At 40.4% G+C, this 14,727-nt stretch overlaps 1 protein-coding gene across 1 annotated transcript; it reads right to left on the reverse strand.

Moving 5' to 3' along the window:
* Positions 1-8,483: 8,483 nt before the first annotated feature.
* On the reverse strand, positions 8,484-12,486 carry KCNJ15 (potassium inwardly rectifying channel subfamily J member 15). The gene has a single exon (XM_076000224.1). The coding sequence runs from the start codon at positions 11,213-11,215 to the stop codon at positions 9,962-9,964; it is 1,254 nt and encodes a 417-aa protein (XP_075856339.1). The 5' UTR covers positions 11,216-12,486; the 3' UTR covers positions 8,484-9,961.
* Between the last annotated feature and the right edge of the window lie 2,241 nt (positions 12,487-14,727).

Here is a 14,727-nt window from a genome sequence, read left to right on the forward strand (position 1 = left end):
AAGGCTCCAAAGGAGACACCTGTAGAATGCTCGGAGCTGTGGTAGCTACCTTGTTACGTGTGTGTCTAGTTTCCCCAGGTGCTGAAAGGTTGTTGTTACAGAGTTACTGGATCTTTAATCATTGACCAAAATGAAATGATCATTCTGGAACAAGAGAACAGCAGGCAACATGAAGAGATAATTCAGGGATTTCATTTTCTATCCTGTGATCAGAAAAGAAGCAGAGCACATTTCTGTAGGTGCTGATATGAAATAACACCTTAACAAGTTTTTAGGACCTGTTGTGGTTCCCATCAATAGAAAAGGTTATTTCAAATGAATTTTACCTCTGAGCTTTCTAAGGATATATTAGGTTCCTGTCCATCAGAGCACCACAGGAACATCCTTACCATTCCAATGAAATGAGAAGAAATTCAAGATCACAAAATTAGTTTTATTGTATTTTTCTATTGTTTCACAGGTTAGAGTGATTCCATATATTAAAAAAGGAAAAAAGGTGATGGAGGTACATGTAAAAATACAGAAATGGTTTGACAAGTGGAGGTATGAATTCATAGAACATAAAAGTACGTATTTAAAGCTGATTGGTCCTTGTATGATTGGGCTCAGTCATGACAAAGTTATATACACAGTGTGAGATTTTCAACACGTAGCAAACAGCAACTCAACCTTGAGAAACACGAGTCACTATTCTGCTAAAGCAAACCCAAGCCTGCAACTAGTTTAAAAATCAGGGGACGGCAAGAACACACATCTTGTCGTGCAGTACAGAGATCAAATGTCATTCTATATATAGCAAGAGACCAGCGTGTGATCAAGAGTTTGCTGAGTACACACTGCCAGGAGTTACAAGTAGTGGGATTGTTTGCTTGTAAAATCGGCAGGTCATTTGGGATTGCCATCCCCATAACATTCCCATGAATTTCATCAAGTAGTATCTTGGAATGGAGGTTCTGTTTATCAAAGCCTTCTTTTTGTAGCTTACAATTCCATGACACCCTACAAAATAATTCCTCAAAAATAGATCCAAGTTGGCTGTTATCCTGCCTCTCTCTCCTGACTGCTATTTAATACTCTGTGTCAGCACACAAACACAGCTTCCTTTTGTGACCTGCAAGTTTGTTTTTGTAAAAAGTTCCTGATACAGTCATACTTCCTGTAATGATTTGATTTAATGCAACATCTAACATCCTTAATCCTAAGATCTGAATAAAGATGAAAGAGTATAGTAAAACTACAGCGAATGAAAAATAAAATCCTCCCTTTGAACTTTCCTCCAGTCACCTTCTTGGAAACTCTTTACTTTTCTATAATAGTAAGTAAATTTGCAATAATAATAATAAGCTAAGAGGTCACACATTTCTTATCAAAGAGCCAACAACTTCTGATTTTTTTTTTAAAGAATAAATACTCTATAATCAATTACAGTAGTTTCCTTGGGGTCTAATTTTGAGTAGGTTCTACCCTTTATTTACTTGAATAATTTTGAGGGGTGAAGTCAGATATCACAAGGAGATGGGAAGGCAGGGATAGCAGATAAGATCTGGTCTTGAGTAAAGATTAAAATTATAGTTAAGTATTCTATCATGTGGTAGAGGTTGCTAAACAAACAGAATTTGGTGATGGACTTTTAAAGGATGATGTTTTCATCTTTAATTTTGCCTCTCCCCTGTTAGTGAGGAATATAAAAATCATCAGCCCAATTCTATAACTGAGGCTTGAGAATCTGGTCTCCTCTGCAACCACGTGGAAGGCAACTGAACTCCTCCCAATGCCATTCCAGGGTAGTGTTCCAGGAAAGACCATTCCTCACTATGGAGGTTCAAAGAGAATGTTGCTCCATGCTGCCAAAATATATCAAAGTCTGGGCCCTTGTTTCAGCCGAAATTTAATTTTGCTAATTGGGCAAGCCAAGGAAGTATGTTTTTGGAATACTCCCTTTCTCTACTGTTAGTTGTATGGGTATTGTAACCTCCAAATAAAGGCACATGTATTGTACCTCTTCTAGAAATGGGCGTAGTGTGGGATTATGTGAATACTCTTTGTAAATTTGTCAGATTGGGCAAGTAAATATATAGGACTTCCAGTTAAATGTGAAGATTTTACTAATCACCTAAAGGCAATTTTGAAATGCACTGAAAAAAAAAAGTTGACTCCAGGACATTTAGAGCATCCTAACAAAGTCCATGCAGGACACAGGCCAAGAACTATTAAATACAGGACAGGTCCCACATGTACAATATGCCTGGCAACCCTAACTCTCTGGTATTATATTTGGAGTTACATGCCTTCACCCACATTTTATACTTATGCATCAATTATGTCCTTTGACTTCCACCATCCATTCTTATAATTTTATTAGAAATTAACTGCCAACTCCAATCAACAGCCTTCTCTTGGTCTTCTATTTTGACACACTGCCAACATACCAATTGAAAAATAATTTTCAATTTCAGTGCTTGATATTGGTCTGTTCAGGAATTCTATTTCTTCCTGATTGAGCCTAGGAAGGTTATGTGTTTCTAAGAATTTATTCATTTCCTCCACATTTTCATGTTTTGGGCAAAGATATTTTTATAGTATTCAAAGATAATGTTTTGTATTTCTGTGATATCAGTTGTGACTTCTTTTTTATTTCTAATCATTTTAATTTCTTATTAAAATCCTTTCCTTTCTGATTCTGATCAATCTAGCAAGAAGCCTATCAATTTTGTTTATTTTTTCAAAGAACAAACTTTTTGTTTCATTAATCTTCTGTATAATTCCTTCAAAAAATCTTCCAACAATAAAAGTCTCGTACCAGATGGGTTTACTCCCAAATTTTACCAAACCTCCAAAGAAGAACTGGTACCTATACTGCAGAAATTATTTCACAACATTGAGAAGGAAGGGATCCTCTTCAATTCATTTTATGAAACCAATATTACTTTGATACCAAAGCCAGGAAAGGACACAAGTGAAAAATAAAACTATAGACCAACATCCCTTATGAATATAGGCACAAAAATTTTCAATAAAATGTTTCTAAACAGAATTCAATTTCACATCAAAAAAATAATTTAACATGACTAAGTGGACTTCGTCCCAGAGATACAAATCTATAAATGTAACTCACCATGTAAGTAAAACAATAACAAAGACCATATGATTCTCTCAATAGATGCAGAAAAGGTATTTGACAAAATTCAGCATCCATATATGATAAGAACTCTTAACAAAATAGGCATAGATGGGACATACCTCAAAATTATTAAAGCCATATACAACAAACACACATCCAACATTATACTGAATGCGGAAAAATTGAAAACATTCTGCTTAGAACTGGAACCAGACAAGGTTGCCCACTATCACCACTTCTATTCAACATAGTGCTGGAGATCCTAGTCAGAGAAATCAGACAAGGGAAGGAAATCAAGAGTATTCAAATGGGGGGAAGAAGAGGTCAGCTATCACTGTTTGCTGATGATATATTATAACCCAAAGATTCAACCAAGAGCCTCCTGGAATTGATAAATGAATTCAGCAGAGTCTTAAGCTACAAAATCAGTGCACACAAATTGTAGCTTTCATATATGCCAATAACAGTCAAGCTAAGAATCAAATAAAAGATGTAATACCTTTCACAATAGCATCAAAGAAAAAAAACACCTTAGGAATATATTTAACTAAAGCAGTGACAGACCTATGTAGGGAGAACTACAAAACACTGAGGAAAGAAATTGCAGAGGATAAAAACAGATGGACAACTATACCATGCTTATAGATCAGCAGAATAAGCATTGTTAAAATACCTATACTACCCAAAGAGATTTACAGATTCAATGAAATCCCTATTAAAATACCAACATCATTTTTCACAGATCTAGAAAAAATAATTCTATGCTTCATATGGAACAAGAGAAGACCTCATATCGCCAAAGCAACCTTAAGTAAAAAGAGAAAATTGGGAGGCATCAACCTACCAGACTTCAAGCTATACTCCAACGCCATAGTAACCAAAACAGCATGGCATAGGCACAAGAGCAGAGACATAGATCACTGGAACAAGACTGAGAACCCAGATATAAAACCATTCTCATATTTCCCTATGATCTTTGACAAAGCAGACAAAAATATACACTGTGGGAAAGAATCCCTATTCAATAAATGGTGCTGGGAAAACTGGATAGCCACATGTAGAAGACTGAAACAGCTCTGCAGCTCTCCCTCTCACAAAATCAACTCATGATAGATAATAGACTTTTAAACCTAAGGCATGAAACCATAATAATTCTAGAAGAAAATGTTTGAAAACTCTTACAGATATCCTAGGCAATGAATTTATGAAGAAGATCCCAAAAGCAATTGTAGCAACAACAAAAATAAATAAATGGGACTGATCAAATTAGAAAGCTTCTGCACAGCCAAGGAAACTATCATTAGAGTGAACAGACAACCTACAGAATGGAGAAAATATTTGCATGCTATACATATGATAAAGGGTTAATAACTAGAATGCAATTTTATTAGAAATTACAAGCACATCCATCCCTGAAACAGAGAACTCAGAAAAATCAGCAAGAAAAAAAATCAAACAACTCCATTAAAAAGTGGGCAAAGGACATGAACAGAAACTTTTTAATAGAAGACACACTAATGACCAACAAACATATGAAAAAATGCTCAACACTCTAATTATATACATGTAATCTAAACATGTGTACCCCCATAATATGTTGAAATAAAAATAAATGTTTAAAACCACTTTAATCATCAGGGAAATGCAAATCAAAACCACAATGAGATATTGCTTAACTCCAGTGAGAATGGCTTTTATCAAAAAGTCCCAAAACAACAAATGTTCTTGTAGATGAAGAGAGATAGGAACACTCTTACACTGCTGGTGGCACTGCAAACTAATACAACCTCTATGGAAAGTAATATGGAGATACCTCAAAGACCTAGAAGTAGAATTACCATTTGATCCAGCAATCCCCACCACTAGGCATTTACCCAAAGGAAAAAAAAGACATTCTATAAAAAAGACATCTGCACTCAAATGTTTATAGCAGCACAAATCATAATTGCAAAGATGTGGAAAAAAACCCAAGTACCCATCATTACATAAATGGATTAATAAAATGTCATATATGTATGCCATGGAGTACTATTCAGCCATAAAAAATGGTGAACTACCTCTTGTATTATCCTGAATGGAGGTGGAGCCCATTCTTCCAAGTGAAGTATCACAATAATGGAAAAACAAGCACCACATGTACTCACCATAAAACTGGTACTAATTAATTAACACTTATGTGCACATATGGAAGTAACATTCATCAGGTGTAGGGCAAGTGGGAGAGGTGAGGAGGTGATAGGTGAGTTTACACCTAATGAGTGTGCGGTGTGTGCTCTCTCAGGGATGGGCACGCTTGTAGCTTTGACTTGGGTGATACAGAGGCAATTTGTGTGACCAAAGTCTTTGTACCCCTGTAATACTCTGAAACCAAAAAAGGAAAAAAAAAATTCTTGGCATCAATTTTTGGATATCTACAGGCCCACACATGAGTAATTCGGATTGATTATTTTTTAACACAACAAACTATTTGACTTGATAGAACGAATGGCAAATAGGAAAAAACAGTCGGCCAAGCACATGTGAAGTTGGAAGGAAACTGAGAGCAACAAGAGACAGAGAGTGAGGATGAAGTGAAATGGCTGAAGCTGTATTTTAGCCGCATGTTTCTTTTTCCATTAAGTATTTAGTGGAAAAACTTTGAGGAAAAAGTTGGACTTAATCCATTAGTTTAGCCAAAAGAATAGAATGCAGTCTATCATAACATAAGACTGAATAGCCAGATTTTCCCTCACGAAGTTCTTTTCCACTGATAAAATCCCTTTCTCTGAAAGTCTAGTTGTTCAACTATAACCTTGCATTTCTTGTGCTTTTCTCAATGCCTTCCTTACTCCAAAGATAAAGACTTTGTCCTTTCAAAAATAAGCAACAATTAAAACAGAGTTTACAGACAAACACTAACACCTTAAGAAGTACCTCCTTTAGTCTCTAAAATCCCAGTTAAATTCTAGTCATACCCACTCACTGCAAATTCTAACTCTAGAGACTCTGATTACTACTCCAAAGTCATATTCATTCTAAGAGCAGAAAATCAACCATTGCTATTGACAGGCCTGAGGACTGGCTGGCAAGTCATTCTAATTAAAGGCAAAGTGAAGGTCACGAAGAGTAAAATGTATATAGTCAGTCACATAGAAGTGAATGCTAAGCTCTAGGATCTACCTGGGGCCCTCTGGATGCCCAAGTACAGCCCCTCGACTGAATCTAAACATTACAGAACAAATCCCTTTATTGAAAGGATATGTTCTGTTAAACTGGGATTCAGTCAAAAGGACACACTCAAGGACCCAGAAGGCCACATGTGGCCCCAAGGCTACAGGTTTTCTGCCCCTGCTTTAGACCTTCAAGTGTACGTCTTCCCAGGGGAAGGAAATCAAATGCATCTTAAACCTATGCAGAGTCTGATAATCACTGCAGAACTTGGAAATAGAGACTTGAAATGCTAGTACCTTTCAATGTTTTTTTTAAAAATCACATAATGGAAAGCTATGATAAAATAACCTCCATTCAAAAATAGTTGTTTCAAAATTTAACAGGTGAAGAAAAGTCTAGCAAGAATGAAAGCCAAGATTGAGAGACTGAGTTTTCTTGACACCACGTGTTCAAATGTCTGACCCTTTGACAGATGGTGACAACATAAAGAACCAAGCCCCAGGATGATCTTTCACTGAGACACGAATTCAAAGATCTAGGACTTTCTTTTCCTTTCTTTTCTCTTTTCTTCTTAGTCCAGGTGCTACATGTATACCAAGCAAGAGATAAAGACTTCTACTGAAGTAGAAATGCCACTTCTTTCACACTAGAGTAGAAATTCCACTTTTTAAATATATCTTAATTGACATTTTGATTATATCGAAATCACAATTAAAATTCGAAATTTAATTCAAATAAAAATCAAGCAAAATAGCTGTTTAAATTTATCTAATTATCTGGTTCACTAATTCACACATTTTTCACCTTTTAACCAGTTATTTTAGATTTCTAGAGACTCTTCTCTGTGTTGTAATTTCCCTATAGGTAAAAAGGGAACCAATGTGTGCCACTCAACTCCAACCCGAAGTTCACTGTAAAAACCAATGAGTGACTCTTTGCTCTGCTGTCCGGGGCCACAGGCTGCAAGGGGCCATGTTAGTACCGTCTGTTTAATTATGGAAACAAGACATGTCTTGCAGATGACACTGATTTGCTGTTGTTGACTTTATGGTTTCTCAAACGGAACACAACCTTTTTGAATGGTCTCACTGAGAAGGCCTATAGCATCAGAAATGTTTCAAAATCTGAAAGCCTTATTTGGGTCAAAAATACTTCATGAGTTTGGCTACTTCTTAGTTGGATGTTGAGCATGAATCTGTTTCAATCAAATGACTAACCAGATATAATCAAATACGTTTGCTACCTGAATTCCTTGTTAGCATATTAACATGAGAGTATTTTGTACCACGTAATAACAGTTACAAGTGTGCCTGGAAAATGGTAAGTTTCAAACCAGACACAACTTTAGAGCTATTTATTGATTAATTTTTATATGATTGATTGACTTGTACATGTATTAGTTTTTAAGATACTCTGCATATTTGTGAGTAGTGCAAAAGATCAGATAATCAAGCCTTCCAAATTTGGCTAAAATTGATATGCTAAATAAACAAACAAAAAAATTCTGAATCTTATGCTACGCCATTGTACCATATACAATGTAAGGGAGCAAGATTTCTAATCTGCATCACATTCAAATTAGCATTGAAGTAAATACTGTGAAAAGAATTTAATAGTGCAACAGAAAAGCTGTAAACATGCCTGTGGCATCATTTTCCTGTTGATTATACCACAATATACAATTTTTTTAAAAAAACAAGTATAATTACTAAAAGCGTTAATACCTAACTACACAAATATGTAATGTAGGATTTTAAAAATGGAGATCTAAAACAACCTGCTACAAAGATATCAACAGAAAAAGAAAAAAAAATCTCCTGAATAATGAAAGACAAAATCTTCCCCGTTGTGAGTGGATGGAGATTATTCGTTAAGCCTGTACAAACTTCACCCCCATTATTCTTACATCTGCCATAAATTATTAATAGTTTAGCTCCAGGACAGAGGTTTTAGCCACAAGTTTTTGTTAAACGGAAGGACATTTGCAAATGCAGTCATATCAAGATATGGACGGATTTGCTGTAATCTATATCATCATTTCACTGATGATCTGAATCCAATTTATTTTCTCCATTTTCTCTTAGTCCCAATGTTCATATTTTTGTAGAACCAATATACATGAGCCCATTCAGGGAGGACTTGCTCTCCTAATCACAAACATCTTTCACGTGACTACCACAGTTATGCTTAAAGAATCAGCACATGTGCGCAAGTGTGCAAGTGTGTATGTGGGATCGTGTGTATGTCTGTGTATGTTTGCAGGGTCTGCACATTCATGGTCATGTTCAGCTTGAGTGAATGCACAAATCTGTCTTGGTCTGAATGAAATGAGGAGCCACCTTTGCACATTTTACCAATCCTAACCCATTTATTTTCTGCACCAAAGAAATGCAGGGTGCCAGATCCCTAAATTTTGTCAGAGGCAAAGTGTTACTCTTCATATGAGTTTTATTTAAATAGTGAGGGTATTCTTTAAAGGTTATGAGATTATCAAATTTTGTTCATGCATCTCAGAGTCATCTTGTTTCTTGTCCCTCGTGCCCCGTTGACCTTATGCACTTCAGCATCTGAGGAACGTTCCTATATTGTCATACAGCTTAATTTTTTTAAAATGCGAACTGAAATTGACAACCATTACTCTCAAGAGCTATATTTTGGTCTTGGAATGTCACTGGATAATTCTACACAGTTCCTTTGTGGGCAAGGTACTTTAATAGATAAGGAATGAAATGGCAGCACGGAATATTGACCCATAATGAACTGAAGACAGGACAGGTGTGGATGCCATGTGGACATGGCACCCACAAGAGTCAGGTCTCCACATGGCTTCAGAATGTTACTTTGAAAATATCCAGAGCAGAGCTTTTCAAGCTTTGCTTTGTACATGAATCACTTGGGGTTCTTGTTAAGATACAGGTTCTGGTGCTGTAAGTCCACCTGGGACTGGAGAATCTACACTGCTGATGTACTCTTAGAAGGTACTGACGCTGCCAGTCTACGGGCCACAGTTTGAACAGAAAAGGGCAGGTGCATACCAACAGAAAAAATTAGTGGGGACAATAGCATCAGCTCCATTTGCATATGTTTCCACAACTGTTAATTACTGATTTGGTCAATTTCATTTCATACAGTTCAGTCCACTGAATGCAAAAATTGAATTACTATGTTTTATAAGTAAAACAGATATAACCAGAGAGCCATCATTATATATAAAATTTTCCCTGCTTGAACAAAAGGAGAATATGATAAAGCAATGACATAAGTGAATACTGAACCACATTTCAACCCCCCACCATAATGCCACTGATACTTGGTTAAATAAATACCTTATATTATTGCTAACATTCTTGTATAGAAATGCATTTACTTTCAATACCAGCATTGCTAAATATCTGCTTATCCAACAGGACATTATTCCAATTGACCTATACCAAGTTGTTAGAAATGTAGCCCCATTTCAGAAAATTTGAATTTTGAGAGTTCATTTCGGATGAAGCACTTAAGCCCTCTCAAACGTGGAAATGCTTGTTGAGCCACCAGATCAAAGGAAGAGATGGATTTTGTATGTTCCTGCAGCTTTTTTTTTAGAGTGTATCTACCCATTTTTGTTTTCACAGCAACCTTCGTGTTTGAAGGGAGTTCTGATGTGGAAACAGCTCGTGGAGGTAAACTGAGGTGACACCCCTGTGATCAGACGTTGCTCTGTTGTAACAAAAGTGTCCTCAATTCCCTTTCCCTCTGATCTTCCTGCCTGTACTTCTCCTCCAGTTTCTGCTTCTCCGAATCGGCGCAGTAAAAGGTGCAATCTGAGCTCCTCCGGATCTGCTCAAACTGACTGAAATCAGCCACGTACTTCCCATTTTTGGAGAGGGACACGACGGGCACAAACTCGAAGCCCCAGTAGATTTCCTCCGGGATGTACGACGTCCGGCTCTGGCAAACGGCGCTGGTGGATTCCACGGTGGCGTTGAGGAGGACCACGAGCTCGAACTCCTTCTCCTTGAGGTTCTGGGGGGTGAGGTCCCGCAGGGGGCTGGTCTCGTCCAGCACGTGGTAGAAGGTCATGGGCAAGATGAGGAAGGGGCTCTCGGAGGAGGAGTCCACGTGGAACTTGACGGTGGCCTGGTTGAGGAGGATGCGCTCGCCCTCCTTGGTGACGTGGGTCTGCAGGAGCTTGCCCGAGAGCTGGCACTGGATCAGCAGGCTCTTCCGCATGTTGGCCACCTGGATCACCAGGCACAGCTTCCCGTTCTGCTTGGTGATCACGGCGCAGTGGCTGAACTTGATGGTCTCCGCCCGCTTTTTGGGCCTCGCGATTTTGGCCAGGAAGGTGCCCGTGATGAAGATCTCGATCAGGGTGGTGATGACCAGCTGGGCCACCAGGAGGAAGATGGCATGCGGGCACTCCTCGGTGATGGAGCGCACGCCGTAGCCGATGGTGGTCTGCGACTCCAGCGAGAAGAGGAACGCCCCGGTGAGAGAGTCCACCTTCATGATGCACGGGGTGTGGTTGGAAACGAGCTCACTGGGCTCCAGGTCCCCGTGGATAAACGCGATGGCATAGTAGATGACCCCGAAAAGGAACCAGGTCATCACGAAAGTGGCGGCAAACAGGGTGAGCTTGTACCTCCACTTCATGTCGATGACGGTCGTCCACAGGTCCTGCAGGTAGAGCAGGTAAATGCCGTCGACTTTGTCGATCCTCACGTTGCTGTGCCCGCTCTTGGACATGACGCGGGGCCGGCTGGCCTTGAGTCCCGCCCCCGCGGCCGCGTGCTTCACCAGGGGCGCGCTGGGCGTGGCGGCGGGCATGGCGTCCATGGCCAGCCTCCGGGCCACCTGAGGAATGAGGGAGAAAGACATTTCAGTACGGCCATATGGGGCGAAACGTCCAGGAAATAGAATAATCATGGGAAGAAGGCGCGAATCTATATGGAGGTGCATGCAAGGAAGGGGAATTCTGAAGGCAAGATTCGCCGGTTTGCACCTTGGGCGGGTGGTAGGGTAGGTGGGAGTGCAGCCTTTGGCGGAAGGCAGGCCTGGTCCAAGGGTGACCCCGCAGTTTACTCGCTCTGTGAACTGGGGTGCGCTCTTTAACCTCTCTGGACCTCAGCTCCCTGATCTTTGAAATGGTCAATAAAGCCTCCTCCTCAAGGCTTTTGTGATAATTAAATGAGACAAAGTGCCAACACAGAGCCTCACATTCCAAAAAATGATGCTATGCTTCTTTAGTGATAACAAACTCTTATGCATCTGCCTCCCAGAGTGATAAGAATATTTATTTATATTCAGCCATCATAAATTCCCAATTATGGAAAATAAAAATATTATTTGACTGAGCATAGGTCAGGACTGATGTAACTATAATCTGCCATCCATGAGATAGTTCTTGATATGGCAATGGAGAATATTGTTATACATTTTAAAAACTCAGGTAGTATGAATACATTTTTTAAATGTATCTTTTGTAAGACATTCTTTGTAATATCAATATCAATTCATTTTCCCCCTAATCCCATGAATAATTTAGAATCCATGACCACTCATAGGTTTTGAAGACATTGGAAAACAACCAAAAACATACCTATAGCAAGTAATTGAGCTTTATTAATGGCTCCATAATACGCTGGTTATTCTTGGAAAAGTGCTCATTTAAAAAGTGTCATTTTAGGTATGACATTTAGGTAGGGCACAAAAGTTCTTCTTCACTCTTTAGAACTAAGTAGAACCAGCATGAGGAATCTCTTTTAAAGAACAAATGAAAAAGTAATTGTAGGCATCTAACATTCTAGCAGAGAAGACCTACCTAGAACAAGCGATGGGCTCCACACTCAGCTACCCAGACACTCTGCCCTGTGTTCACAGCCAGGAACAAGCTGACCACAGAGCTGCCCAGCGTCTTATAGTACCTGCCCCGTGACTGAAATAAATTTCCCCTATTTCTTGAAAAAGATGAAGTAAGTGATTACAGGGTAACTCTACCTGATTGGCATGTTTTTTGGTTGTTGTTGTTTTTTGGCCTCATTGGTATTTTAAGAATAAAAAGAAATTACTCCCTTTAACAAAAGGAACTGATGTACAGTGGCTTATGATTCATGCAACACTCCTCTGCTAGAGCAGCATTATCTCAATAGAAGTTTTTGAAAGTAATCCTACAAGCAAATTCCTTCAAGGAAATGGAACTGTATCTGTCAGAGGCGAACACCTGTTCAGGATGCCGTGGGTCTGTTGGGCATTTTAATTTTCCTGTTGCATTATTAGAAGTGTGTCTTCTTAGACAAGGTGGGGGGGCGGGGGGGAGGGGGGAGGAAAGAGTGTCATTTACAAAATGCTCCCTTGATAGGATTTATTTTTTTCTTAGAAAGGAAAGTCACTTTCCTATTTTTGTTTCAAAGAAGAGTCATAAGGTATTTGGAATTTCTTTACCTTGAAGCCAATCCCAGTGTTCTTGGGAACAGTTTAGAAGAAAAGGACAGGATACAATTGATGAATGTGGGCCTTAGCATATTGTCAGCAACACTTCTCAGTGTGACAAAGAGGAAAGCAACCACGACAAAGGTTTGGGGACGAAACGCCATGCTGGCGTGCCCAAGTGCACAGACAAGCTCGGGACACGAGCACTGCCAGAGACAAACGTAGCTTATGTACAAGTAACTGCATGCACTTTTTTTTTTTTTTTTTTTTTTAAAGAAACTGCTGGGGAAAGTGCATGCCATTCAATCCACTGAAATTAAAACAGAGGCTTGAATTTCCCAGTGCGAGTGGTGCGCCCGTGTCCTGCGAGCACAAGGAAAGCTCCCAGCTCAGCCCTGCACCAGATTCTGGGAAGCTTGGCCCTGTTTTTGTGGAGACAGAACCACGAAGCTCCTGTTTTAACCTCTCTTTCAAAGTGGCAGCAGGCCAGGCTGGAGATGAGCTGGGCCTTTGCCCTGTTTCTGCTGACAGCTCTCTTGCTACAGTCCTACGCATCCGGTGTTGGAGACAATGACATGGCCAGCACCTCCCATCAGGGTTTGGTGGGCGCAAACCGCAGAGCAACACCTAGAGCTTCCGGGTGTGCTGGGAGCAGCAGCTCTCTGTGGGGACGAGAGCAGCTGGCCGTCAGCAGCCGAAGGGTGCCACGGCCCGCTCTGTCCTCCTCCCTCCCTTTAGCGCCCCATGCCCTCAGAGCGGTCTACTACCTGGTCACTCACTCGGCAGGTCAGAAGGTGTCTTCTTCAAGGCAGGTAGGCACGTTTTCGCTCCCCTTCACCCGCCTGGCTACCATGGGATTCTGCTACTGCCTGAAAGAAAGAGGGACACGTGGTGGTCACAGGTGGTTACCAAGGGCACCCCAGTAAAAGTGACCTCTAACCCTTTCTAGAGGCTATGGCGGTGGCATTTACCTCCCAGTCCCTGGTAATCTGGCACCGTGCGCAGGCTAGGCTAAAGGCTCAAGGAATGTTTTAAGAATGAAACCGAACCCCAGCCACAGCCCCCACTGAGGCATTCCCAGCCCCCGGAGGGAGCCCAGCAGCAAAAGTCTCTGGGCAGAGAGGGTTAAGCCACTTCCATGGAGGCCTGCTATGAAATGGCCAGCGTGCAGGAGGCCGGAAGGGGAAGTGCAGAGGAAGTAAACAGTGAGCGTCGGAAGGGAAGAGTCTAGAATATTTTTACCGCCTGTGGAAGTGCATTACTACGGTTGAGTCATAGAACATGAGAGTGGAAAAGACTGTCAAAACCACCCCACTGGACGCACACTTTGCAAAGGAGGGTACTGAAACCTGGGGATGCAGAGGGACACTTCTCAGGCACACAGCTCGGTCCTGGCAGGAAAGATGAGGTCCTAAGTGTTTGGAAGCTGGACCAGTGTTCAAAATCCCCCCTAGACCTTCACAGTTTCATGTCAGCTGGTCCAAATGCAAGAGGTTCTTTTGTATCCCTTTTTTTCCGAAATACTTCTTCCTAAGCTATCTACCTATCCTCCACCTATTAGTATCTATCTACCAATCATCTATTATTTATCTATCTATCTATTTATCATCCACCTACCTACCTCTCTATCCCCAAACATTTTTATCTGTCTTTCACACACACAGGCACACACTTCATACTTCTTTTCCAATCCACCTGTTATTTATAAAGATTGCTCTCTTTTTTGGGGAGACAGAGTCGTGCGTTGTTGCCCAGGCTAGAGTGAGTGCCGTGGCATCAGCCTAGCTCACAGCAACCTCAAACTCCTGGCTCAAGTGACCCTCCTGCCTCAGCCTCCCAAGTAGCTGGGACTACAGGCACGAGCCACCATGCCCGGCTAATTTTTTGTTTGTTTCTAATTTTAGTTGACTGGCTAATTTTTTTTTTTCCTATTTTAACTCCTGACCTCAAGCGATCCTCTTGCCTTGGCCTCCCAGAGTGCTAGGATTACAGGTGTGAGCCACTGCACCTGGCCCAAAGATTGTCCTTTTGTAGTTAAAGTA

This window comes from Microcebus murinus, chromosome 1, assembly GCF_040939455.1.
Source record: "Microcebus murinus isolate Inina chromosome 1, M.murinus_Inina_mat1.0, whole genome shotgun sequence".
Taxonomy (NCBI): Eukaryota; Metazoa; Chordata; class Mammalia; order Primates; family Cheirogaleidae; genus Microcebus; species Microcebus murinus.

What these genes read in the sequence shown, in the direction of transcription:
- KCNJ15 (XM_076000224.1), bottom strand. Translation starts at nt 11,215, where the DNA reads ATGCACCTCCATATAGATTCGCGCCTTCTTCCCATGATTATTCTATTT.